Consider the following 24,651-nt stretch of genomic DNA (forward strand, 5'->3'; position numbering starts at 1 on the left):
CTAATTTTGACCGCAGCCTACGTTCTTCGTTCCGCGAGCTTATTCCACGCGCGAGAATTACGACCAACTGTTCGTCCTTTCCCTTCGAATCTTCTTTCCAATAATCTTCGATGATATCACGAAGCAGACAACTTCCTAACGATTCCAAAAGCAGTCGATACGACTTATAATATCGGCACTCGGACGAGAAAATGAATTCGAGAGACGACGCAAGCTTATCGAGAGATCCGAAAGGCTGGCACGCGCGGTGAGCCGAGTGGCTGGAGAAAGTTGCTTAAACTAAAATAGCCAATGATTCCATAGCGAGCCGAGGATTACCAGTTAATGAAAGTTAATGAAGAGTAGCGAGCGAGCGGAATAAATCGGCCGATCGCATTGCACGTAGATACCAAGCGGTTGCGTACTCGAGAGCGGCAAAACGGCAACGGTAACTGCATCAGCGACAAGGATAACCACATATCCAGGTTTAGTCTCCGAGACGAGACGAGAGACAGGATGGGCAGGATGCATCGAATTTCAAGCACTTAACACAAAGATCGCCACACTTTCCCTCGGCACGACCCTTCCTTCCACTTCTCTCTCTTCATCGACTATCCCTGTCCGGCTTTCGGTATTGTCGTAACATCGCTGACCCGTGAACGCACCGATCCAATAGGTACGAGTTATCCGAGACTATCGAATTTCATTGTCACTGCACCCTCGAAAAGCGGTATCCGATCGGCCTACGGACAGGTGCGGCACGATTTACAGCCAATCTAGCCCGATTCGTCCGGTTAACGAACCGGAAGGATATATCGTCGCGAATGCCTTCAGAGAAATTTAACTTCGCCTACAGTTTCCAATTAGCCATCGAGATAATTTAATTATACAAGTGTATATATATACATATATCGTATGCTTAAGCGTATAATACGATAGGAACGGAAAGGAGATGGACCATAAAGTGGTGCAACCAGGGATGAGGCCAGAAACCGTCTCGCTTCGTCTGGCCAGCCATTTACGGTAGTCGTTATCTGTGCGAGTGGAGCAAAAATAAAATAGCCGGAGGCAGGGAATCGCAGAATTCGCGTAGCTGCGTTACAGTCGATGGTATGTCCGATGTGTATTCCGCGGAGATTAACATCCCTCGCGATAGTGATCGTCTGTTGATAGAAGAGGAAATGCTCGTAGGGCGGTAGGTCGGCCGTTTTACGCGACAAAGAGGTAGAGGAGGATGCAAAGGCAAAGGCAAAAGCAAAGGCAAAGGAAGAAATCGATACGACGCCTGCGCGTCGTGACACCTAACCCCGCTCGAATCGGCGTCGTTCGTCCTACTCGAAGCTACTACGCTTTTCCCATCCTCCCTTACCGCCGAACTTGCCTTCCAACCGCTTTCGTTATCGAAACGGAGAGCACCCTCCTGGCCAGTAACTCACCACGTTTTATTGCCATCGGGCGACGGCTGCCGCTTCATAGGGAGGAATCATCGATGCCAGGATATCCTGGTATATACGCTGTAGATACGCTGTGCGTATATGGGGTGGGGGAGAGGTGAGCTTCTGCCCGGCAGACCGCTGCGATCTTTTGCGTTCGCCTAATGTTGTCTAGACGTCCTCGTGACACAGCAAACTTTAACCCACTCGCTGTGTACAGCGACTGACCCGGATATTTTGGCTCGAGATTAAATCACTGCTAGACGTCCGTTCAAGATGTTTAAGAGATGTTAGCTTAGATCTATAGATGTACGTTCGTTTATGTACACCGAACTGCACTAACGCCGACCATCTGCCAGGCTATCTCGAAGGTTTACACGTGTAACCGTGCGACCATCGTTTTCGCAATAATCGCCACGTCTGTTTGTTTCTTCGCAGCTAAAGAAACGCGGAAACAGCGTCGATGGGAATGTCGATTGTCCTTGCAAATGTATCAATTCGATTTCACGGTATACGATCGCGTAATCGCGGTGGTCCACACAGCTACGCAATTAGAACTATTGGGTTGGCAACTAAGTGATTAGGTAGGTAGTAATCAATTAGGTAGTAGTCATTAGGTAGTAATGACAAAATCCGCAATCACTTAGTTGCCAACCATATATAACGAAGTTCGGTAACGAACAGATACAAATACAAAGGACAGTATGGCACGCGATCGTCTAATCGCCTACAGCTTCACCGCAACCAACAACGATATGAAAACGGTGTGGCTTAAACTCTAACGTAAATCGTGAGCGCTTTAAACGCACGAAGCAACTTAAAAGCGATAGATGATTATTTAACCAATGATCATTATTCAAGTCCAGCATCGTCTCCGCGATAGTTTTGTACGAACCGAAAGATCGTATCCGGTGAATGAGTAAATACGTCACTCGAGGATCATACTTTTATAGATAACGTAATTATACGTCGTGTGGTGGCGATCGACGGTTCCGATAGAGCATACCGAATAGCATCATCGATCCCAGACTTATTTACCGCTCATCTTGGAACACGTTGGACCGGCTTCCACTCAAGGAGGATGTTCGACGAGTGGTCCTCGTTGTTTGTTCGCGTGTAGACTGACACAGTTACAACATACTATTGCTTCTATTCGACAACTTTACCCATACTATCAACCAGCGATTCTTTTCATCTTTTCGCTTGCAATTTCGCCTACATAGCCAGCGAGTAAATGCTTACTTGGGTCGACCCTGCGTTTCCTATCGAGACTCTACACCGTGATATTTGCGAATATCGGTCGAAAAGTTTAATCAACGTCGATGCCTGACGTACGAACGAAGCGAACACACCTCAGGCGATCGAATAGTTTTATAACAATCGTGGCTGTAGGAAAAACGTGACACTGTATCGCGTAAGGTTTCCTACTATGATCTGGCAAACACCGTGAATTCTGAAAGTTGCAATTTTTGCGATTCAACGTCGCTGACTAGATTTTGCGAAATACCTGATTATACGTATAATTATACGTTTGAGATTCGATAGAATAATTCTATATGATTATATACAGGCACATTTGCAAATCCGTTTTATAGGGTATTAAGCACGATGAATTAGGTTATGTTCTGGTCGAACGAACCTGGAAGAATGTTACGCAACAAGGTGATCAATTTTGTAAAGCTATTAGCAGTATCGAACAGATGTTGGCTTTAGGTGTCTACCGTAGAAGAACAAGGTGACACGAAAGGAAACGGGGATTCGCGACACAGAACGTGAAATCGCGTAACAGATTTAACGTATTACTTACTAGTGTATCTGGAACAACCTGTTCGAAAACATGGCCGCGGATTAGAGACGTCCCTGACTCGTATGTAATTAGCCTGATCATACCGCTTTCATGTCTATTCGTTTCAATGGACACTTGATTTCAGCAAGAACAATCATTTTTATGACTCGATTTTGTAGCACCTCGCACACATCGGTAATATTTTTATTACGCGCGCTAAAACTTTCGCTTCGCATTTGGCACGCGAAACAATATAGTATTTCGATCTGGTATTTCTATTTTTTGTGTTAAAACATCGTTGACGAATATTTCATAGTCGATCGTTTTAAAAGCGACTGTTTCAAAGTAAATTTTTCAAAGTTGCGAGCATACGAGTTTTATTTCCTTATTATATAAAATAACCGAACCGATAAAACTAGCTCGTGAAAGTTCGTCGTCGTCGAACGAGGCAAATTAAATTCGTTCAATTTCAAGACTCGTTACATTTTTGTATTAATATTCTTATGCAGTCGTAGAAGCACGTTATGCAATATTAAAGTGATATGACCAGTTCGAGCATTGGATCGTATTACACCGAGTATATGCAACGCGCACGGTTCTGTATTATTGTGTTTTTATACGTGGTTTGAGAAAACTCATCGCACCGTTTGCCATTCTCAATCGCTCTCAAGCTGCAGTATTTTACCGATGATGTACCGAGCCACGAAAGAATACCATTGAGTATTGTCTTTTGGAAATTAACGTTTCGAAATAAAGAAGCCCCTTATAATGAGACGCGCGAAGACACCGAGTTTTTCCTTTTGACAGCGCTCTCATCCACGGTCACGTGCTTCTTATGTTTATTGCGACACCGTTTATACCTACATTGTCTTTTTTTATTCGCGTTAAAATACGAGAAAATTCGCACTCAGAAGTCAATCACGTTTAATTTGAGATACCATACTTATTCTATTTTAAAAGTAATATTTCGCGTCATTTAAAATTAAAATTTCTCAGCGACAAAGGAGGAAAGAAGTACGAAGAAGAATTACGTTCCCACGTCGTTCTATGCATATCTGTTGAACATCTAGTTGAAGCTAGGAAATATCGAAGTGATTCACGCTCGATTTAATCGACGATCGATGAGCGATGGTGTCGCAGAGAAATTCGAATTCGCGATACGTATTCGAAACGAGTGAGAAAACAATTATCCGGATGATTAAGGTGATAACGAAAGGATAACTATTTGAGAAGGGAGCAGACTCACCGAGGGTAGTCGGAGAGGTCGTCCTGGGCAAACAGCTGATCCGGCTGGCTCTGTGGGTGTCGCTTTCGTTCAAGTTTCTTAATCGTGATCGGCTAACCTCCAAAACTAGCTGCGCAATCGAGTGAACGGGGCGGGGATAACTGATCGCATGGAAGGCAGTTGGCGTTTCCTTTTCGCGTGTCTTGCCAGTGAAACTCAAAGTCCTGTTGCAGTTAAAGCGGCACGTAGAGATCACGAGGATCGCGGATACTAACGAAGGGTGGCCGTTGCGTCATATATCGTTGCCAGGCGAACGGGACGTAACCCAATTCGCGGCTGGCAGCTTCAGCTTCTGCTTCTGTCTCTCGTCTCATCTCTCTTGTTGCTGCTTCGATTTCAGGACATTCACTCACAGGGGCGAACTACGATACACGAGACACACCGCGAATCACTCTACATTCACCAAACAGTAAACACTCTGCGTTATACAGTTAGTGAATGATCGGACGATTAATTCAGTCCTTTTCGCGAGGAGATCGGCAAAAGCCGATGCCTCCCCGACTACACTGTCAACCACCGCGGATCCAGTAAATTTCGTCTAGGTATTTACTTCAATGGAACAACCACTGAGCAAAGACGCGACAGGAAAGGCCAACGCGAGCGGTAGGGAAGACGAAACCAAGAGACGAAGCGAAACCCGCACTCGCACCAGTGGAAATGATACTGCGGCTTCCTGAGACTTCATTCCGTATATACTGTACATAAACACCAATGCGCAGACGCGGAATAATCGCGCCTGTCATCTACCGAAATCCTTCTCGTCAATTTTACTTTTCCTTTACAGTCGTCACGAATACATCGATGCATGATTTTTTATTTCTCGCATTCCTGTCTTCGAAAGGTTTCTATTATTCATTTGTCGCATAAAATAAAGTTGATTGAACTTTTAAAATATCTTTGTCTCGCGTCAATTCGAACAAAAGGTCAAATACTTTGTCAATGTTTATTTTTTCCTATCTTGTCTATTAATAGAAGTAGATAATTTTTTTTACGTTTCTTGTGCAGTTGTCTGTTTCTATTTAAATTTCTATTCTTCTGTCTTGTATCGAATTGTGTTCAGTTGTAGTATCTTAAATATTAAATGTTATTGTTTATTTTCGCTGGATATGAAAGTCAAATAGAGTGGATGTAAAGATAAACGTCATGTTTTTAATGTATAATTCATTATTATATTAAAATATAAATACCAACTCTTTAACAACTATATGTTAATGTAGTATATAATATATATTACATATCGAATTTTTTCTATCGATTTTACAGTGATTGTAGTTCGTATTAAGATGTGAATTAATTTTTCTGTTCTTTATCTCCGTTCGCGTAGGTTGTATATATGAACATTTTGATTTGAAATGAATATGACAAATGTTCACGTGTTTTGGGACTTGTACATTTAGGACCTAGAGATAAGGCAGTTGTTCGACAAATAATATAAATCCTAGATTTTCAGTTGTTCTCATTAATAGAGGATATATAAAATACAAGTGATATTTGAAACTTTACAATTTCAACCATATTAAAAAGTGTTACACGCTCAATCAAACAGATATAAAGAACGGGATATTTCAAATCTTTCACTGTTCATCCTTGTCTTTAGCACCGTGTTTTAAAATTCGGGTAAATTCTATATAGTCGAACATCGATCCTTTGATAGGTGCTTCTCGATACATTTCGTCCACGTCGTCATCCGTAAATCTAGATACACAAAAAATGAACGATAAATTTCTTACTCATTTCAGTAGAATAATAAGGCATACTACATGCAGAAATAAAAATTACCTGTCTCCCATTGTAGTGAGTAATTCTCGAAGACGTTCTTCGTTTATGTGTCCAGTATTTTCTTCGTCGAAACAACCAAAGGCATTCTTAATTACATCTTCCGGATCTGTGCCTTGAAGTCTTTCGCCGAATAAAGTTAAAAACATTGTAAAATTGATAGGTCCTGGAGCCTCATTCATCATTCCCTCCAAGTATTCGTCAGTAGGATTTTTACCTGAAATTAAAATCAATTACATTGTAAAATTTAAAAAATCTTCGCGATACGATAAGTACTTGCTTAGCGTCTTACCTAACGAGGCAAGCATGTCGTGAAGGTCTTCTTTATCGATGAAACCATCGTGATTTTGGTCGATCATATTGAAAGCTTCCTTAAATTCAGCGATTTGAGCTTGATCAAACATCGCGAAGACGTTTGATGTTGCGCGTTGTGCACGCTTTTTGGTTGTTGCACGGCGTCCGGCTGTTTTACGCGAAGACATGTTTGTATTCCTAAAATTATGAATAAAAAAGACAATTACATCATTTAATTCATATTTTTTGTAAGTATGTATTAGTTATTATTTGCTGTATTTTTATAAATTGCTTAATTCATAGAGATAGTATCGCAAAGGGAGTAGAGGTTATGTAAATTTGACTGTCAGTTAGTTCCTCATGTTGAATTAGAACAGTGTTAAAAAAAAGATAATAGCCACTAGACCTATCTAAAGGATAGTCTTTATTGAGCTACTATTTATTTTTAGACAATTAATTTAGGATATCACGACGTAACCAAAATCAGGATAAAAATAAGATCGTCTACGTGACGGTTCAACAAAGAGGACATTACACTCTACATCTATAGAAATCTATATAAAAGTACATATCCGTCATACAGTTCAATTTGAATTTTAAACTATAATTTAAATAACAAAATTGGGACAGTAAAATCTGCTGCACACTCGTTTGGATAGATATTATTTGTAAAGTAATATTACGCTTTACGTTTTCAGCTCTTTTCAATACGCTTACATTGTTAAGTTTTCTTCAATGAAATATCATGCTACAATTTCTATTTTGTTACTCTTTGTTTCAGAATTTTCGCTCAGCTATATTCGAACAGGCTATATTTGACTTTTCATAAACATTTATTGGTTATAATTGGAACTCTTATAAAATTGCTATACAAAGAATATCATTGTTTTTAAAGGACAAAAGATATAAAAATAACTTCCTTAAGTTACAGAAATTGACAAAAAACGTATGCATATCATTCGAAGCGACACAATAACAATGGCCGTTCTTATAAGCAAAGTTGGATAGCTGTCAAATATTTTGTATTTTTCAGGTTGTTTTCATATCTGCAAATCAGCCATTGGAAGTTTTCACATTGAAACGTTAAAGCACACAAACGAATTTCTACCAACCTGATTTATAGCAGCTTCGAAACGAGAAGAACTCCAAAAAGCGTACAGCACAGATACTCGTGCACCACTGTGACTCACGTTACGCGTCACTCTATGGTTATTCACCACACCCGGGCAAGTAACGCCATCTAGTGAAGGATCATTTATCCATTACACGAGCCTTTTCTAGACATCCAAAAATTAGGCCACATGCAACGAAAAAAGAAAGAGAATTACGATGACCGAATTTTTCTTCGATATTTAAAATCCGTTAGTGCAATGAATATAATTATTTCAAATTCCACATATAAAAATTCCTATTACAAGAATAATAATCATTCTTAATTTTTATCTTCGCAAATTACAATGGGTGTTATTTGATATTGTTTTGAAAACGGTCGAATTTATTTAAATATTTTATAGAACCGACGTAATAAATTAATAGCGTGTACTAAAAACGTTGCTTTATCCTCGAAAGGATACGCCATTACAGGTACCTTAGTTGGAGTAAATCGTTGACGGTGAAATCATTACCTTATAAGGCAATGAAAGAATCCGATATATATACATGTAGTTGACATTCATTTCGTAATCATATTTACAGTATATGTGATAAATAATGATACTGAAACGCATCGAGTTGAATTGAAATTATTTACAAAAAAACGTCATAACTATATTTTTGGTATGTACTTCCCGTAAAGATATAACAAAATATAAAATAAAACAAGAGAGCATTGGTTTCTTTATTTTCATAACCAATGAACACACGAATTTATGTTACAAATTCATCGCTTGAAACTTACAAGTAATTCTAAATTAGGAGAACACGCTATATACATAATAATACATACATAAATTGAATCGTGGAAGTAGTGTAATAAAGTTCGTTAATATTACACACTTTCGTCATTGGTATGGAAAAGATCGAAGTATTTTTTTCATAGACACTTCTTCATCATCACGTTACTTCTCTTTACTTATTTACATACATCGGCGATGCGCCGAATACAATAATATAAATAAAGATAACAAAGCTTCACATATTTGTATCCTCCTATCTGTACATTGTACATAAATAATACCTGACTTTAAGAAACACACTCGGTTCTAATCGTCGTATTTCAAACTATCGCACGGATACTCCATTAATTGTAATGCCGTTCCTGTTTGAAACTGGTTCTGCTTCATAATGTCCCGATCTACCGTAATGTCTTCTCATATTGGTACCGTACCTGAATGAAAACAATTTATCATCTTTTCTTTTTTCTACGAGACAAATTCCTAAAAGAAATACTTGTTTCGACTCACCCGTATGTACTGCCACTTAGACTGTAAGGACTGTCGTAGAGACCGTCCTCTGGAACATTTTCGTACATGGTGTTGGTTGTGCCATCGTTAAGAGTGGCATAAGACATAACAGCGGCATTTTGGTCCTCTTTTCTTTCAGCCGCTTGAACATTTTCCGTGTTCTTTACCGGCGTAGCTTTCCTCCTAAAAAGATACGTCATTTTAGCAAACTGTTTATTTAAAGATTAATCGTCAACGTTCTCGTAAATTCTACGTACAGTCTTAGATAGACGAGTCCAAGAATAATTAATATAAATATTATAACTCCAGCTCCAATACCAACGCTAGTACCCACGCCTTGTGCTTCAGCTACCTCATTTGGCATAACTATCGAATAAGGAATATTTATGAGTAAAAATGCATTTCCCTTTTCCTCTTTTCAATATATCTCTGAATCTATTTCTTACATTCGCATTTAGGTTCCTCTCCACTCCATGAGCCAGTATCTAAACATTTTCTTAAAAACGGCCCCACTCTTTCGTACTGTGGTAAACAGTGATATTCTGCAGTTCCACCATAAGTAGTACTCCCGTTTACCACTATCACTCTACCATTTTCTATAGGTTCCGGATGTTTGCAATCGACCGCTATAAATACAGATTTGTATTTTAATGTACTAATGTATTCTAGTTGACTAATTTAAAGGTACTTAAAGAAGATTAAAACGATATGTATAATTACAAAAACAGGCTGGCGTGCTTCCACTCCAGGATCCATTCTGCAAGCATATTCTAGTTTCGTTCCCTTCCATGTAGAATCCACGCGGACAACTGTAATGAGCCACTCCACCTACGCTGTGAGTCGAAACTTGCGTGGATAACACTCCCTCTTTTTCGGGGTCTTTGCACCTAATTTCTGTGTGTACAAAGTGCAAATGAATGTAACGTAAAAAATATTTACTGAACATTTCAAAAGATATGTATCACATTCGTTGATACAGTTTACAATAAGCACGCATCACATTTTCTACTATACAGGAATTACCTCGTATAAGACTTTTTTAAAACAGCATTTATAATTTGAAATTAAATTCTAATCTAGACGATTACCCTTACAAACTGGGGTGTCGCTGCTCCAGGTGCCATTCTCGAGACACAGTCTCCTAGCAAATCCATCCAATTCAAAGTTACCGTCACACTCGTAAAGAGCAGCAGCTCCATAATAGGTAGCGTTCGACGTTAAAGTATATCTTCCATGTTGAATGTGTTCCGGTTTCCCACAATCGACATCTGAAAGATGTTTTTATTGAAACTGAATATTTCGCAACGGTTTAAACGCTACAATTTTTTAAGTTCCTTACAGACACATCGCGGAACCTCGCCGCTCCATTTTCCGTTGTCCTCGCAAGTAGATAGAGGTTCCCCGACCACCTTGTACCCTCTCTCACAACGATATTTTGCAAGTGCACCGATCTTGTAGGAAGTCGCACCGGTATTAGAATTCTCCGGAGTTCCTGTCCGAATTAGAGTTCTACCGTACATTCGATCATTGCCAGTCACAGAAAGAATTCCATGCTCTGCGTAAATCGGCTCCGGGCAGCGAATTTCTGCGAGAAAGAGGAAAGAGACATTATCCTTATTGAAATGTGAAATAAACTTTAAACTGTGTTTAAATAAAACGTGCAAGCACCTTCACACTTTGGAGTCGCGTCGCTCCATTGCCCGTTGTCTAAGCAGTATCTTCTTGACACTCCATTTAGCCTATAGTTTCTCGTGCAACTGTAGGTGATTTCGCTTCCGAGATGAGTCGTCCCATTCACGTATTCTGCAGCACCATTCAAGACAGGCAAAACTTTCCCGCAGTCCACATCTACGAAACAGAAAGTCGAGGAGATTGTCATCAGAGACTTTTATCGCCGCGGAATTAATCCAAAGAAATCGAGATTCCTTTGAAGGGAATTCTTAACAAATTTAACAACGGTGAAACTTACACTCGCAGGTCGGTACTTCTCCCGACCATTCACCGTCTCTGCCACAAGTATGTCTTGTTTCTCCTTGAAGTAAGTATCCTGCTTCGCAATGGTATTCAATACCACTGTGAACATTTAAATCGTATCCGACGACGTAGCTTCCAGCCGGTACTTCAGGTTCTTCGCAGGTGATTACTGTATCAATCGAAATAATCGAGACTCTCAAGTTACCTGTCGTTTTATATCGTTTAATGTCGTATGCGTTTTGAGAAAAGATTTAATTTGTTTACATTCGCACGACGGCGTGTCGTGACTCCATTTCCCTTCTTTGGTGCATTCTTGCTTCGCTTCACCAACCAACCAGTAATCTTCCAGACAAGTATACGCGGCCAAACTCTTAACCGTGGTGGTGCCATTAATTAGGGTCACGGAACCGAACTCAATTTGCGCCGGTGCTCCACAATCGACGAATCTGCATTGAGGCGCTTTACCTGACCATTCACCGCCGACGTCGCACGTGAGAACCTTTCGAAATTGATTATCGATGTTTAATATTCTATTCTCTTCGCAGTGTAATCGCTTAAATAAACAGCTTGCGCAAATCTTTCGCAAATCTTCTAAATAATAGCGTTGTAATCGCGGTGAAAGACATACATAATAGAATATACGTTCGAAATGGTTGTACGCAGCGAGCATAATAAATGAGAGAAAAGCAAGTAGGACAAATTATGCGCAAAGTTAAAAGTCTAAATTGTATTTAAAGTTGCTTACGTTATCTCCGAATAGAATGAAGCCATTTTGGCAAGAATAAGTGGCTGTCGAGCCTGCTCTCTTTCCGGTAGTTGTCACAACTCCGCCGTTAATTTGAGGTGGTTCCGGACACCAGTCAACTGCAAAGTAATAAACGATAATCTAAATTATGTAGATGTGTGGCTACGATTTATCATAATATCACTGTAAAATTGATCTCGCACATAAACACTGAGGTTGATGTCCACTCCATATACCGCCGTCTCCGCATCTACGCCTCGCATCACCGAGCAACGTGTAGTTTTCTTTACATGCGTAATCAGCAAGCGCTCCGTGAGTCGTTCTTTTATTGACCAACGTGATCGCGCCGTTTTCCAGTTCAGGCAGGGGGCCGCAGTCGACAACTATGAAGCATTTAAAAGATGACGTTGAGTATACGCAAGATGGTTACCGATCACCAGCTGCATCATTATTATCCGAGCAATTATGCAACGCGCGTAGCGACACGCGTGCGATTAAACTTACATTTGCACATGGCCGGTTCGCCACTCCAAAATCCATTTGGTTGACAGGTTCTACTCTTCGATCCTATTAGCATATATCCATCGGGACAAACGTATTCTATCGTTGATCCTATGGTTCGTTTGGTGCCTATAATTGTCGTGTTTTCGAACTTTTCTGGACTACCGCAAGTAGGTGGCCCTGGATAAGTAAATAGAAATATATTTATTTATTTATTTATATATGCATTGCAATTTATAACCGAAATACTTGTACATGGATTACATATTTCCATCGTACTCTCCTTTAAATGTTCGACCGAATTAATTGTGTAGTTTTCCATGTTTATGTGTATATGTTTATGTATATCTACGTATCAATTACTACTCACTGCTTTGGCATATCCAATGCAAATAGTCAAGGTTACAGCCAACGTCATTCCACAGCCAGCTACGACCACCGTCCAGCACTACGCAATTTTGCTCGCCGTTATAATTATTTGGTTGATCTTTTCCCCAGGACGGTTTTTGCACAATCTCGCCTAGAAATAACGGAAATTAACGCGATATATTTTACACGCCTCAAGGAAACTCGCTTCGCCAAACAGATAAATAAGAAGGTCTTTAACCTCATCGTAGGAAGATCGGCATCTAAAGCAAGCCTTTCGTCTGTTCGATCCAGACGCAACAAACAATTAAGAGAGATTATACGTTGGAACAGACGCTCGCGGGTGTAACTTCCGTTGATTTCCTCATAGCCGTAACTTTCACGTTCTATTTATTAGCACGTGTTATTACGCCGATAATCCCTGTCGAGATGATCTTTGATTTCCGTAGAGCACGATAACTCGTCGAGAGACGAATTTCGGATTAACGAATTCAACTCGTCGACGGAACTATAATTATCGTGTAATTGCGAAGCAAATTGATTGGTTCGTGCCGACGAATCTAACCAGGGTTGCTCAACCTCTCCGACCCGGTTCTCATGGTCGTTGCCGATAAATCGTGAGAATGGAAAAATCTGTTTTGGCTGCAGTCGATGAATAAACGAGACTCGGATACAGATCGAACAGACTAAAGAGCAAAATATTCACCGTCAACCCATCGCCATGTTCTCGCCGTTATCAGCGGTTCCTTCTGAGCACCTATCCAAACTAGTTGCGTCTTCAGTTTGTCCTTCCGCCTTTCGAGATTGTTCAGTATATACACCGAGGCTGCGCCCTGTATCGCAAGATATACGAAGATTACAGATACGTAGAGTTCAGGATTGGAACGTATTCAACAACAAGATATCAGAGAGCCCTTGTCATAGAGGCTTGCTATAGAGACCTGGAAACCATGAACGAGATCACCGCCTCTTGTCCGACAATAATTTCTGGCCTCTTGAAAGGAGCCACCCTTTTTCACGATGAACTCGTAACAGGTGGAATTGAAAGCAGCCAGGTCAGCGTCAGCTGGCGTCCCAGTGTAAGCGCATCTGTCAGTTGAGAATTCTACGGAAAAGCAGGTAGAATTTTTGTACAGAAATTTGCCCCGATAGACTGTCGACAGAAATTCCTACTTTTCAGCTTTCGGCTTACCATCAACAGCAAACACTTCCACCTCGCACAAACTCAAGCTTCCCTCGACGCCGACCAGCTGCAGAAACACATATTGGCCGATCAGGGCTCTGGCGCATACGAAAGTCTTCGTGATTCCCTCCTCTGTAAGAATTAAGCGATCGACCAGAAATACGATTACGATCGTATATTTTAATAAGCAAACAACTGTTTACCAATCGTGCCAGGGAACCAGGCGCACAGGGGATTGCGTTGCAGCTCTACGCTGCTATTACCAACGCGTATTTCGATATCCTGAAGCGGTTGATGACCTGTTCACAAGGAGGAATTATTCTCATTTTCGATTCGACGTCTGACGGTCGAATAAAAGCATTTCTCCGAAGAAAGTTCTGCACACGCGTACAACATTATTTGCTCCAGAAGGAAAGTATTAGGTTTCAATGCGAGTTTTTAAATTTCACAAAACGATATCCACTTTATTCCACTTTCTATATATAATGAAGGCAAACATGTGAGAAGTAAGAGGAGACATTTACCGCAGCAACCTCTGGTTGTTACTCTGACCACTTTTACCGAATACGACTTGAGAAGGTCGACCTTCCACCAAGGGCTAGGCTCGCTTTGAGTCTCGGTGCATCTCTTTCCATCGTGTTCCGTACTTGAATCGCCGTCGTTTCCGTGGCTGGCGTCTCCGCCTCGTACGGTGGTCGATTGGTTGGTTGGTTTGCGAAAGGCGACGTTCGTGCCTGCAACAACGCGTATTTCAGCAAACACGACACGGTGACTAACTCGAACAGAGAGCAGCGAATTAAAGAAAAAGGGAAGGGAAAGAGTAAACGAGCGGGTCGAAGCAAACCGTTGCAGAGTAAACTGCTTGGAACCGAACAAAGCCGAGAGACGATGTCACCAACTACAATCGCGTAACAAAACGTCTATTACCGGCAGGATGCGTTTAGTAATAAAGAGAAACGATTATCCGGCGTCGTAGATAGTTTCACCGAGTCGCAGATATTTGAGGTTTAGGAATTTTCCGCATTCTCGATCAAAATAATTTCCACGCGACTCTGTTAACCGGGTGTCGCAGTTTAAGGCAACTGCCACCGAATAAATCGCTGGTTGCGTAACGTTCCGCCGATACACGTTTTACCGCGCTGCGCAAACTTTCTTTCCATCGGCGTTTCAAACGGATTTTGCCAGTAAAAGTGAAACGTCGCAGCGAATGAAAAAAGCGAGACCAATATCGGGACCAAGGGTCGACGCATTTTAACGAAGCTGCCTCGTAGCATACGAAAAATCGCTTTCTAACGTACGCTCGTCAGAGTAATACCTCCGTGCTGCATTTTAAGAGGAAAGAGTTGAATTTCGTCGATCACTAAGTGCAATCGTCTCTTTTGCGAAACCGTGCCGATATACATATCGAGGAGAAAGCTGCGTACCATCTTGTTGTCAAGAGAAACGCGTAATCGAACGTGGTACGCTTGGTGAAGAATTTTGGATAAGAAAGATCCCGAACGAAGCTGTATATAAGATTAGCAAACTAACGCTTACCGCAGAATGGTAGATCCCCTTGCCATTTTCCACCAGCGTTGCATGTTAGGCTGCCACTGCTGAGCGAGTAATAGTCGAATGAAGTAAATCAGAATTCTCCGTTTCCTTGTAAACAATGCACGGCAAGAAAAGAAAAGGCCAACACGCGAGCAAATATCGTCAACCATACAAATTATAAGAAAACGGAGAAAGTCCGTAATAAGCGTTGCTATCGGCGGATATCGTACTTACTATACAAACGATCGTTTCACTCGCTCGTAACTCGAACACATTCGTACATATTATGCGAATAAAGTAACGTCCATTCTGGCATTCGTTTCTTCCCAATTTCGGTTTGCCGTGATTCCTTCGCCATGCACTGTTTGCTTTACTTTTCAAACAAATTCTTCTAATTTACTCGAGTACGATGCTCGCTGCTTTAAGGGGGTGTCCTGAATTAGTATGTTCTAAAACAGCGTCTTTTTGTGATTTTTTTTTATAAGGGAAACAAAGAAACGAAGTTATTGAATTTTGAGCTATGGTTTTATATATATTTAACGAATACAAATAAATTTTTTTAAAGTAAAAGGAAGAATTATAACAGAAACCAAAAAAGGATTAGATTATTATATATTTTTCTTCTGGGTGAACTAAGCAAAAACAAACAAAGGTTTACTTAAATAATTCTTATAGCACCTTAAAGTTTATTTTCTTTTTTTAAGAAACACATTTCTTTTTAAACCCGCCAAAATTTTTAATTTCACATTTTTTTCTGCCGTTGTTTAGTTCACCCAGAAGAAAAATATATAATAATCTAATCCTTCTTTGGTTTTCTGTTTCAGTCAAGAATTACGAGGTGGATCTTTCCCGCCGATTGAAGACTGCAGCCCATGAAATAGGCTTAGAAATCTGTTATAATTCTCTATTTTACTTTAAAAAAAATTTTTTGTATTCGTTAAATATATACAAAAACATACCTCAAAGTTCAATAACTTCGTTTCTTTCTTTTCCTTCTAAAAAAAATCACAAAAAGACGCTGTTCTAGAACATCGTAATTCGGGACACCCCCTTAACATTTCACGAGATGCGAATACTCGCGAAGCTTCACTTACCCGAACAATTCGTATCCGGCGTCGCAAGTGTACGTTGCCAAAGTGCCTGTTGCTAAGGATTCATCGGACAGTGACACCTTGGCATTCATCGGTACAGCCGGATGTCCGCACTTCAATCCTATATTTAAGAAAATTAGATAGTTCAGCGGTGACGTTTTCAAAGTAGAGTTTTAATAAATACATCGATCATTCGAAGGATCAACGTGTTGATGTTAACATCAAATCAAATATTAAATAGAAAGTTGATAGTCTCAACGCTATTATTTACGATAGACGCAAGGTAGCTAATTTCTCAGGAAAATAAGACGATTACTTTTGGTGAAACTACAATCCTTACCACTTTCGGCTATTAAAGAGAGGAACATTCTGTCGAAGATTATTATCGGAACTTTCATGCTTTTGCCATGAACTTTACGTACGACAGAATTAAAAGAGACGTCGATCATTATCAGGACAGTAGCAATTAAATTTCAGCAACAGGAAATTTCGAATGTATGTTGTTCGAATATCTTTGGCTCAAATGCCGCGCGGTAATAGGACAGAGGAATTTCTGATTACGGAATAATTGACACGACTTACTTTCCATTTAATGTGCCGTGATTTTCGTTATGTAAGTATATACCTGTTGTCAATTCGAAAGAACATGTCAAGGACGCATAACGCTCAAGTTTATAAGACCGTCATGTCTCGCTCTTAAAATATGACAAACAATAGCTATGACACAGTGATGCAAAGTGAAACTACGATGAAAATCCCACGCGTATCCCATTATTTGAATTCTATGAGCCGGGAAAAAGATTTTCTATCTTCTGCAAAAGGTTATAAAATTAGTAGGACGAACATAAAATAGACACAGTGCCATAAACTTATGGACGGTTGGAAACGCGAGGTACGAGCGTATGAGAATCGGCAAGACCGTATGCGGCTTGAGGATTCTTGCGATGTAAAACTCAATGGTTGCAAGTTAACGATGGAAATTAACGCACATACATGTACGAACATTCCTCTGAGAATAGAACTTCGATACGTTAACAAAAGCTATCTACGTACGTATCTCTCTGTTCCACGTTCTCTTGAAAAAGCTTAAACCATTAAAAGAGTATTGTAACAAATGTTCGTCGTAGTCTGCGAGTTAATTTATATGTTTTCGTGTCTAGTATCTCTGTGAGTTAATTTACATGTTTTCGCGTCTAGTATCGATGGAGGAAGTTAGAACTAACTTCGAACTAGCCGGTTCAACGACAAGACAAGATTCCGGTCATCGAATCACACCTACGATATACATATTGTGTACGAACAGACGCATATTCGTGGTCGATAAGACGTTTGATCGTTGCAACATCGACATAAAAATGCGAAATGTCAGGATGGAAATAAGCAAGGAGAATAACATAAACTGCGCGAACGGTGCTCGTGTATACGAGCGATACAATCGTAAAAGTGATTAAAGAAGCGCAGTCGTGCGACTCATGGAATAAGTTTCCGGTGATATTTCAAGGCTGATCGCGAGAGATGGCCTTAAATTTTCGAACGGAGAATCTTAACGATTCTAATTTACGATCTCCTCGCCTTTGTGCCGTTGATTCTTTTCAATCGAGCGCCTGTGGGAATCCGTTAATTTAAATTTGAATCTTCGTGTGTACTCGATGGCCGGGTGAAAGCCAGCGTTGTCTCCTTTATTCGGTTCGAACTGCCGGGAACTCGGTGTCTCTCGAGAAACACCGAGTTACCGTTTCGTGCGAACGAGTTAATTAAAGCGAGTACAAACGCGTTCGCGCGTGCTACAGTCCACGATTATTTCGATTTGAAACACACTGTGTCGAGTTCGTACTATGTTGAATGTTTTTTTCATTCCTCACTTTCTATCTAATTACAGTCATTTCACCAAGATTTGAACCTAAACTTCTTAATTAGTCACGCAGGAATACTGTATATTAAAAGTCATCGAATGTTTACTCTGAATGGCCGTTATTCCTTGTTAATTAACTTTTGGTATTTCGAATACATCGACTTTTGGTATTTCGAAATTGATCGACGCGCGTACGCGTATTACTCGTTAAAGTTCGGATGTTTTTAGGATAGCGCTGAATCCAAATATTTGGCAAAATCGTTAAAAATATGCGCACACCTTCGAAAGCTTCCAGATCTTCTTTTCTAAATGTAACTGCGGGTCGCAGGAATTCTGCGAAAGAGCGACGCTCGGTTCAGACCTCGAAGAAACGAAGAGGTCGAGAATTCCCGGTTAATTGTCTGCGTGTATACGTGTAAACACGTTGCTAGCTTTAGCTTGGTCTTTGGCATTCGTTGATCGCTTCATGGGTCTGGGTCACGCGGTAACAAAACTTTGAAGCCGAAATAACGGTACGACGTGGAGCTACTTCGAATCGAATCGAGACTACTATCGGTGAAGCGTGTCACGATACAGTTCTTGCTTTACCCATTTTTCTTGACTTTTCTTTAAATGGCTTAACTAACCCGCAGAAATATAGCTTGACGCATTCCCCATCCGAGATCACTTTTCCTTCCCTTGCAAATAATGATGATTCTTAACGAATCTATTCTGTTCCAACATTCTATCTCCACTTCTATTGCAGGTGCCAAAATATGAAGATCATACTTTGTTAAATTATTGAAAAATGGGTGGCGTTGTACGAGCCTTTTGCTACACTTGTTTCAATGTCCGTAGGCCGTAGAAGAACAAGAGTGCAGCTTTTAACTGCATACTTCAAATGTTCTCGTACAATATCGCACGTAAGCGATTGTCAGGAAATGGGAAAGTAGGCGTGGCTGTTTACGTAGTAGTGTCTCGTAAAAAAGCAAGAGATCGATCGCCGGCTATTGAAAGATGAATTTGCTTCGAATCATTCTTCGAAGTTTCATTTTGCGTAAAATCTCGAGCTGGTGCTAGATAACAAGCGTATCACCGTGAATGTAATCTGTTCGTTTAGAATTTAAATCTGAAATACAAAGAAATCGTTAACGCATGTTTTAATCGATATTGCTGCGTCTCAGGAAGAAAGACAAAAGTACTTGGTCGTAATAACAGATGTTTCCAGTTATCGCGTTTACGTAAACGGCACATACTGAGAGCGAATTTTACAACTGCCTGGAGGGTATCAGTAGGGCATCGGGAAACCGGTTAACATCGTTATTCGGTTCTACCAAGAAAGATCCACTGGGAGGAACAGATGGTGAGCTGACCACCTTGGAATTCATAGCGCTTAAAATCTCTAATTTCCAATCGACCAACAGCATGGTAAAAAAACACGGATTGTTCGTTCTATCAGTTTCTATCGATACAGAACGATAGAAAGTTCTTTTTCGTGAGTTTCCTAATCTACTGTGCATGGTGGCAGAGCACGTGGCGTATGTGTCATCGCGATCGACGGTGACTTGCGACACCTCGCAACGTCAGGAAATGAAAACCTCGCCGCAGACCGTACACTTTCCTATCCTCGTTTCAGCGTTCGCACGCTTACGAATCTGAAATAATTCAAAATATTTAAACGCTTGATACAACACCTCGAAAAACGTTCTATTAATTAATATAAAATCGTGTTTCGTAGACGCTGCCACCATCAAAATATGCAGAGTCCGCGTCGCGCATGTTGATCACCAGACAGAGAAAACAATTCGTTGTCGCCTGAAATTTCACCTGTATTGGTCGTCGAAGCATGGTGCCCCACCCAGAGAGGTGCGTTTATGGTAGCACAAGTTATCACGAGTTTCGCATGCCTTAGTTCAGCTAAATCGTCGACAGCTAAATGTTACGTCGGTCTCAGCTTAGAATCGTGCAAATCCACCACGTTCGACACGCTTCCTCTTTCTCGAGAACGAAAGAAAAGCGATCGCCTAGAATCTCGAGGACGCTTTTACTTCCCCACCTTAGCACGAGCTTCAACGCGCTACATTAGCCACACCGCGGTGCACCGGTTCGCTCCCCTGCAGATCGACCTATTATCCTATACTTTTATCGCTAACGATCTCCACGAGCCTCTCGAATTGGATTGGTCAGAATCGTGCGAACTGGTCTCTCTTAAGTATATTCGCTTTATACAACGTTTTATATTAACTTATACCGATCAATTTGTAGACCATTCTATTTATGAGGTAATCATGGGAAAGGCAGCTTCGTGTAATTTAATACAGTTTTTATAGCTTGTCTCGTTTTAATCGCAGATTTGGAACGCCTAAAGAAAATTCTTAATCGGGACAAATTTTTATCGAGGAAACACTTAGAGCGAAGAAACGAGAAAGTGGAAGAAGTCTGTAAGATTGACAAAGATTACGTCCTTCTTATGCGTTCTTGTTTGCGCAAATGAAAGTTCGCGTGAACGCTACCCGCGACGAAAATATTTCTGTTTTAGGTACTTGCCGATGACGAAAAACGGACCGAGCGGCTCAACATTTACGAGGCCTTTGCCGCGTCTAATTCAAGTACAAATTCGAATCGAAAGTGTCTTGGGTGCCTCGTGCCGTACGGTAAAATGAAATGACAGAAAGAAGACGGTACGTTAAAAAAGTTCTCGCTGTTAGCACACGTGTTTCTTGTAGAGCTAATGATATATTACAAGTAGTTCTCGAAAAATTGTCGTGCATAGTGATATTATAGAGCCGTTAATATGCGCACACCAGAGGTGTAATGTCTAGCTACATAGATGTTTCATGTAGGTCAACCAGGAGAATGAGTTACAAAAGGCAAAACTCGCTTCGATTGACTGCCTCCACAACGAGTCTTGTTTCTTACGTTGCGCGACCAGACTCGTTCACATTAAATTTAATCGAATAGAATAAAAAAATGGATCGCGGAGAACGCGTAATTTTAATACGAAATTGCTTGGAATTGGCATAGGGTTGACCAGACAGGAAAACGAATGCAAATTCGTCCTGTTTCCGACCGGCTTGTTCGATGAATATTTTTAAATGGTCCGCTGATTTTACGAATCGCATCTGCTGTTGGAACGAAGCGTTTCAAGGTAGCACCGTACACTATTTTTATCGTTAACTATCTGTGGGCAAAGTGATGGCTGTAATTAAAAACCTGTATGAAAAATTCGCAAGGTTTCAGGAAAACAAAACACGACGCGGTAGGAACCTGTACGTTTTATACGAGGCGGATACACCGGGTGACCTCGAGACACCAGAAAATCCGCGTGGACGAGAATCGAGTGGGCGGTACCTGTTTTGTACGCTTGTATTCCTTTCTTTAGTGCCAGGGACAAAACTCGAGAACAGATGGAAAATATCATATAGTCGCTGAATTTCAAATTTTGAAACGGCTGATCAGCGCTCCTTTCTTATCGGTTCTTCGTGGTTCAATGAACTTCAAGATACATCGAATCGCACGTCCTACTGCAAAATGTGTTTTTCGGTCAAAAGGAAACGAACGTTTGATTCCAAATGATTAAAATTAAAAATAACTTGAATAACTAACATCGAAGGTTACTTCATGCAGATTAAACAGTCTTTACATTGGCCATTATACAGAAATTGTTACTGAAATGTTATGTTATAATATCGATTAACTTATGTTAAAAATACTTGCCTTCTGCGCCCACAACGAGGATTCCCAAAAGGGATAGGAGAATTTCTCGTCCCATCCTCGATATATCGTTTTCTGCTGTGGATAAAAGCCGGGATCACATCGAAAGTGCACTAACTTTGGTCGCGATCATTCACAAGTACGAGTATACGCTACAAGAGAACACTTTATCGTGCACCACGGAAACTTTCACAAGAAGTTTCTTTGTTCGATGCGTGGCACCGATGAAAACTAGTTTCGATAACAAAATATGCTTGTTCTTTAATTCACAAAAATTAAACAGCAACGCTACTATCGAACTCGCGCCAAAGTATAGTTCAAAGGTGACTCAGAAGATTCTTCCTGTTTTACCGTTCAATAAGCAGGTTTTTAGTCACCGTATGCGATCCGCAGATCAAATAATTGTTCTTCCATGGTTTCGTTAAGTTTGTTTAACTGTTATTCGCACTGCACGGAATTATTCGCCGTATTCCATATTTGGCCATAACTTTATTTTCGGTTCTTCATATTCTCGGTATTAGTGTCATTTCTTCGGTTACCAATACGGGGCGGAAATCGGCGGAAAAACGATTACGTTCGGAGAATACAATTCGAAGATCACACTACGACTTCGGTTCATTCGCGGCAAATTTAGTTCACGTTTAACCGAACACCGTTAAACGCAACTTCTCGACGGCATTTTCGCTGACCGTTTGGTCGAATGACGACCGAGTATGACGATCCGTTCCCTTCACTAGCTGTCCGTCGAGTGCCAGAGGCTTCGAGTCTCTTGTACTCCTTCGACATTATGAAAGTACAGTGTACTGTGCTGCATGCACCGTGCATCCAACTGACTACTGTAAAGGAACCTATGCTCTATGGAACTATGTTCCTCTCAACTTTTCGCTTTACGATCCACACCTTGCATATAGTATAAACCTAAGTGTCATACAAAGTTTGAATTGTTCATCTTACATGGATAATTCTTGTATGTGCACTGTGCACCTTTGATACTTATTCTTCAAGATCGAGAGGAATACCGGCTTGCCTGCGATTGTCAATTATGTACTTTTATTGGACTGTGTACTTGTACATTTATTCATATCTATAACGTTTCCAAGGTGAAGCAGCCAACGCATGATCGAGCAGCTACAACGACTTTTACCTGCGCATGATTATAAAAGTTATGTATTAGTGGGATAGTTCCGTAAGAGTAACGATTTGATTCAGAAGTAATTGCTTCCGTGTGCGTAGCTGACGCGTGTAGGATCAACATATTGTGATAGTTAACTTCGTCAATATGCGAATCAGATTGTAAAACGACATTTTTTAATATTGCTCGGGTAAAATCGTACTTTACCAAAATTGGCAAGTGTTGCCAGAAATCATCAAACCCTGTCTTAGCTGCCCACGATCTTACGACTCGCTCCTTTCGAGAAACCGCGAACAGAAATTACTAGCGATGAAATGAATCTGAAATTACTGTAAATAATTACTTTTCATCCTCAAATTGTCGAACGATGCTCGGCGTATTATTCCTGTTCATTAATTAGAACTACATAATTAAAAAATTCACAAGAATATAGAATATAGTTACCTTCCTGTTAATTCTATTGTCTGAATTATGTTTACATTGACATGTACAAGCATTATATACATATAATGTACCATTCATTCTTTCTTCCCTCGACTTTTCTCTTTTTATCCTTCCTCCCTCCACACAGCAATGCTGTTGCAAACGTAAACGGTGCCATATACTAAGAAAACGAAAGTAAAATAATATCAATCGGTTATGTCCAATTTTAGAGTAGTCATTTACATATAATGAATGCTTCTTTTAGAAGTAAGATAAATTTACGAGTCCAAAAGCAGGTGCTTTCGGACACGCGTTTAAATGGATTTCATTGTTTCCTAGATTCCAAGTTCTATTATTTATCACCGACGGTAGTTCCCATACATTAAGAAACACCCCAGTGTAAAGATCGGGAGACCGCAAAAGGGTATTCATTCGAACATCAGGGTAGTAGTAAGGAAAAGAGGATCGAAAAACACGGCTATAATATTACACTGTTACACCAACTTTACCGTTAAACCCCTCCCTTCTATCCTTCTTACCACATCACCCTCCCCACCTAAGTCACGATGTCCCTCGCGCGCGATCGCGTTTCCACTCCGATCGGCTTCTCTCCTTGCAACCTTTCTCACCTCTTCCTTTCCTTCTTTCGCCTTCCTTCTGACCCATTGCTCTATCCTTTTCTTTTTTTATCAACGTCTACGTCACCACACGCTCGGGCCCCTTTCACCTCGCCAAGCGTCGTGTCTTCTCTCGATTTCTCAAATAAATGAAAGACATAATGCATAATTTGGATGATCAGTAAGAAAATAAGCAACAGGATTTAAGAAAGTTTACATAGACTTACGTGATGTGATTGAACGTTGAAAAATAATACTTGAGAATCCTTCGACTTTTTCTTTATAAAAATTGTATGCTGCCTTAACAACCATTTAATATATGTATATAATTTCAATTCGCATATTGTTAGGTATTGGCATATCAAGTAATTAACTTGTTCTATTTCTTTACATTTGTTTAATGATTTATTCAAATTATTTTCGTAACGTAAAAACAAAATAAGAGTTTTCTGTTACATATAACGAAAATTAGTGTATTAATAAAAACAGAATAAAAAATTAATAAGTATAGAAAGTGTGTGCTAAAAACATGATACTACCTGTTCGAACTGCCTTGAACCAAGTTTGATTTACGATAGTGGTGTCC

General features: G+C 40.3%; 3 protein-coding genes across 6 annotated transcripts in view; all 3 read right to left on the reverse strand.

Moving 5' to 3' along the window:
- Positions 1–5,151, reverse strand: part of LOC100745443 — a 41,317-nt gene extending 36,166 nt beyond the window's left edge. The window contains exon 1 of the mRNA XM_033318951.1: positions 4,445–5,151. The gene's annotated coding sequence lies outside the window, so the exon portion shown is untranslated. The remainder of the gene's footprint in view (positions 1–4,444) is intronic.
- Positions 5,152–5,629: 478 nt separating this feature from the next.
- LOC100745561 (myosin regulatory light chain sqh) lies at positions 5,630–7,807 on the reverse strand. The gene is made up of 4 exons (XM_003484634.4): positions 7,666–7,807; positions 6,552–6,751; positions 6,263–6,476; positions 5,630–6,178 (listed from the first exon to the last, which is right to left on the reverse strand). Exons 2-4 carry the CDS (start codon positions 6,739–6,741, stop codon positions 6,058–6,060), a joined length of 525 nt encoding a protein of 174 aa, XP_003484682.1. The 5' UTR covers positions 6,742–6,751; positions 7,666–7,807; the 3' UTR covers positions 5,630–6,057.
- A 554-nt stretch (positions 7,808–8,361) lies between these two features.
- Positions 8,362–23,613, reverse strand: LOC100745682 (sushi, von Willebrand factor type A, EGF and pentraxin domain-containing protein 1). 4 transcript variants are annotated; one of them, XM_012381614.3, is made up of 23 exons: positions 23,470–23,613; positions 21,897–23,345; positions 16,352–16,469; positions 15,261–15,319; positions 14,249–14,458; positions 13,928–14,023; positions 13,734–13,856; positions 13,483–13,646; positions 13,248–13,374; positions 12,546–12,695; positions 12,179–12,355; positions 11,878–12,057; positions 11,675–11,793; positions 11,194–11,428; positions 10,925–11,098; positions 10,624–10,803; positions 10,295–10,540; positions 10,044–10,223; positions 9,676–9,849; positions 9,402–9,581; positions 9,213–9,321; positions 8,956–9,138; positions 8,362–8,879 (listed from the first exon to the last, which is right to left on the reverse strand). In XM_012381614.3, exons 2-23 carry the CDS (start codon positions 21,949–21,951, stop codon positions 8,774–8,776), a joined length of 3,345 nt encoding a protein of 1,114 aa, XP_012237037.1. In that variant the 5' UTR covers positions 21,952–23,345; positions 23,470–23,613; the 3' UTR covers positions 8,362–8,773. The 4 variants fall into 4 exon arrangements, with proteins under 4 accessions (XP_012237037.1, XP_024221815.1, XP_012237045.2 ...); XM_024366047.2 differs by lacking the exons at positions 21,897–23,345; positions 23,470–23,613 and adding an exon at positions 21,531–21,779; XM_012381622.3 differs by lacking the exons at positions 12,546–12,695; positions 13,248–13,374; positions 13,483–13,646; ... (5 more) ...; positions 21,897–23,345; positions 23,470–23,613 and adding an exon at positions 12,440–12,512.
- Positions 23,614–24,651: the final 1,038 nt, after the last annotated feature.

This window comes from Bombus impatiens, unplaced genomic scaffold (genome assembly GCF_000188095.3).
Source record: "Bombus impatiens unplaced genomic scaffold, BIMP_2.2 scf_0019, whole genome shotgun sequence".
NCBI lineage: Eukaryota > Metazoa > Arthropoda > Insecta > Hymenoptera > Apidae > Bombus > Bombus impatiens.

Coding starts and splice junctions, on each gene's coding strand:
- LOC100745561 (XM_003484634.4), bottom strand. CDS start 6,741: ATGTCTTCGCGTAAAACAGCCGGACGCCGTGCAACAACCAAAAAGCGT. Junction 6,477..6,551: donor CGACATGCTTGCCTCGTTAG/GTAAGACGCTAA, acceptor TTTTAATTTCAG/GTAAAAATCCTACTGACGAA. Junction 6,179..6,262: donor CTCACTACAATGGGAGACAG/GTAATTTTTATT, acceptor TTGTGTATCTAG/ATTTACGGATGACGACGTGG.
- LOC100745682 (XM_024366047.2), bottom strand. CDS start 21,600: ATGATATTTTCCATCTGTTCTCGAGTTTTGTCCCTGGCACTAAAGAAA. Junction 10,804..10,924: donor AGAAGTACCGACCTGCGAGT/GTAAGTTTCACC, acceptor TCTGTTTCGTAG/ATGTGGACTGCGGGAAAGTT. Junction 9,322..9,401: donor AGAGGAACCTAAATGCGAAT/GTAAGAAATAGA, acceptor CTTATTCGATAG/TTATGCCAAATGAGGTAGCT.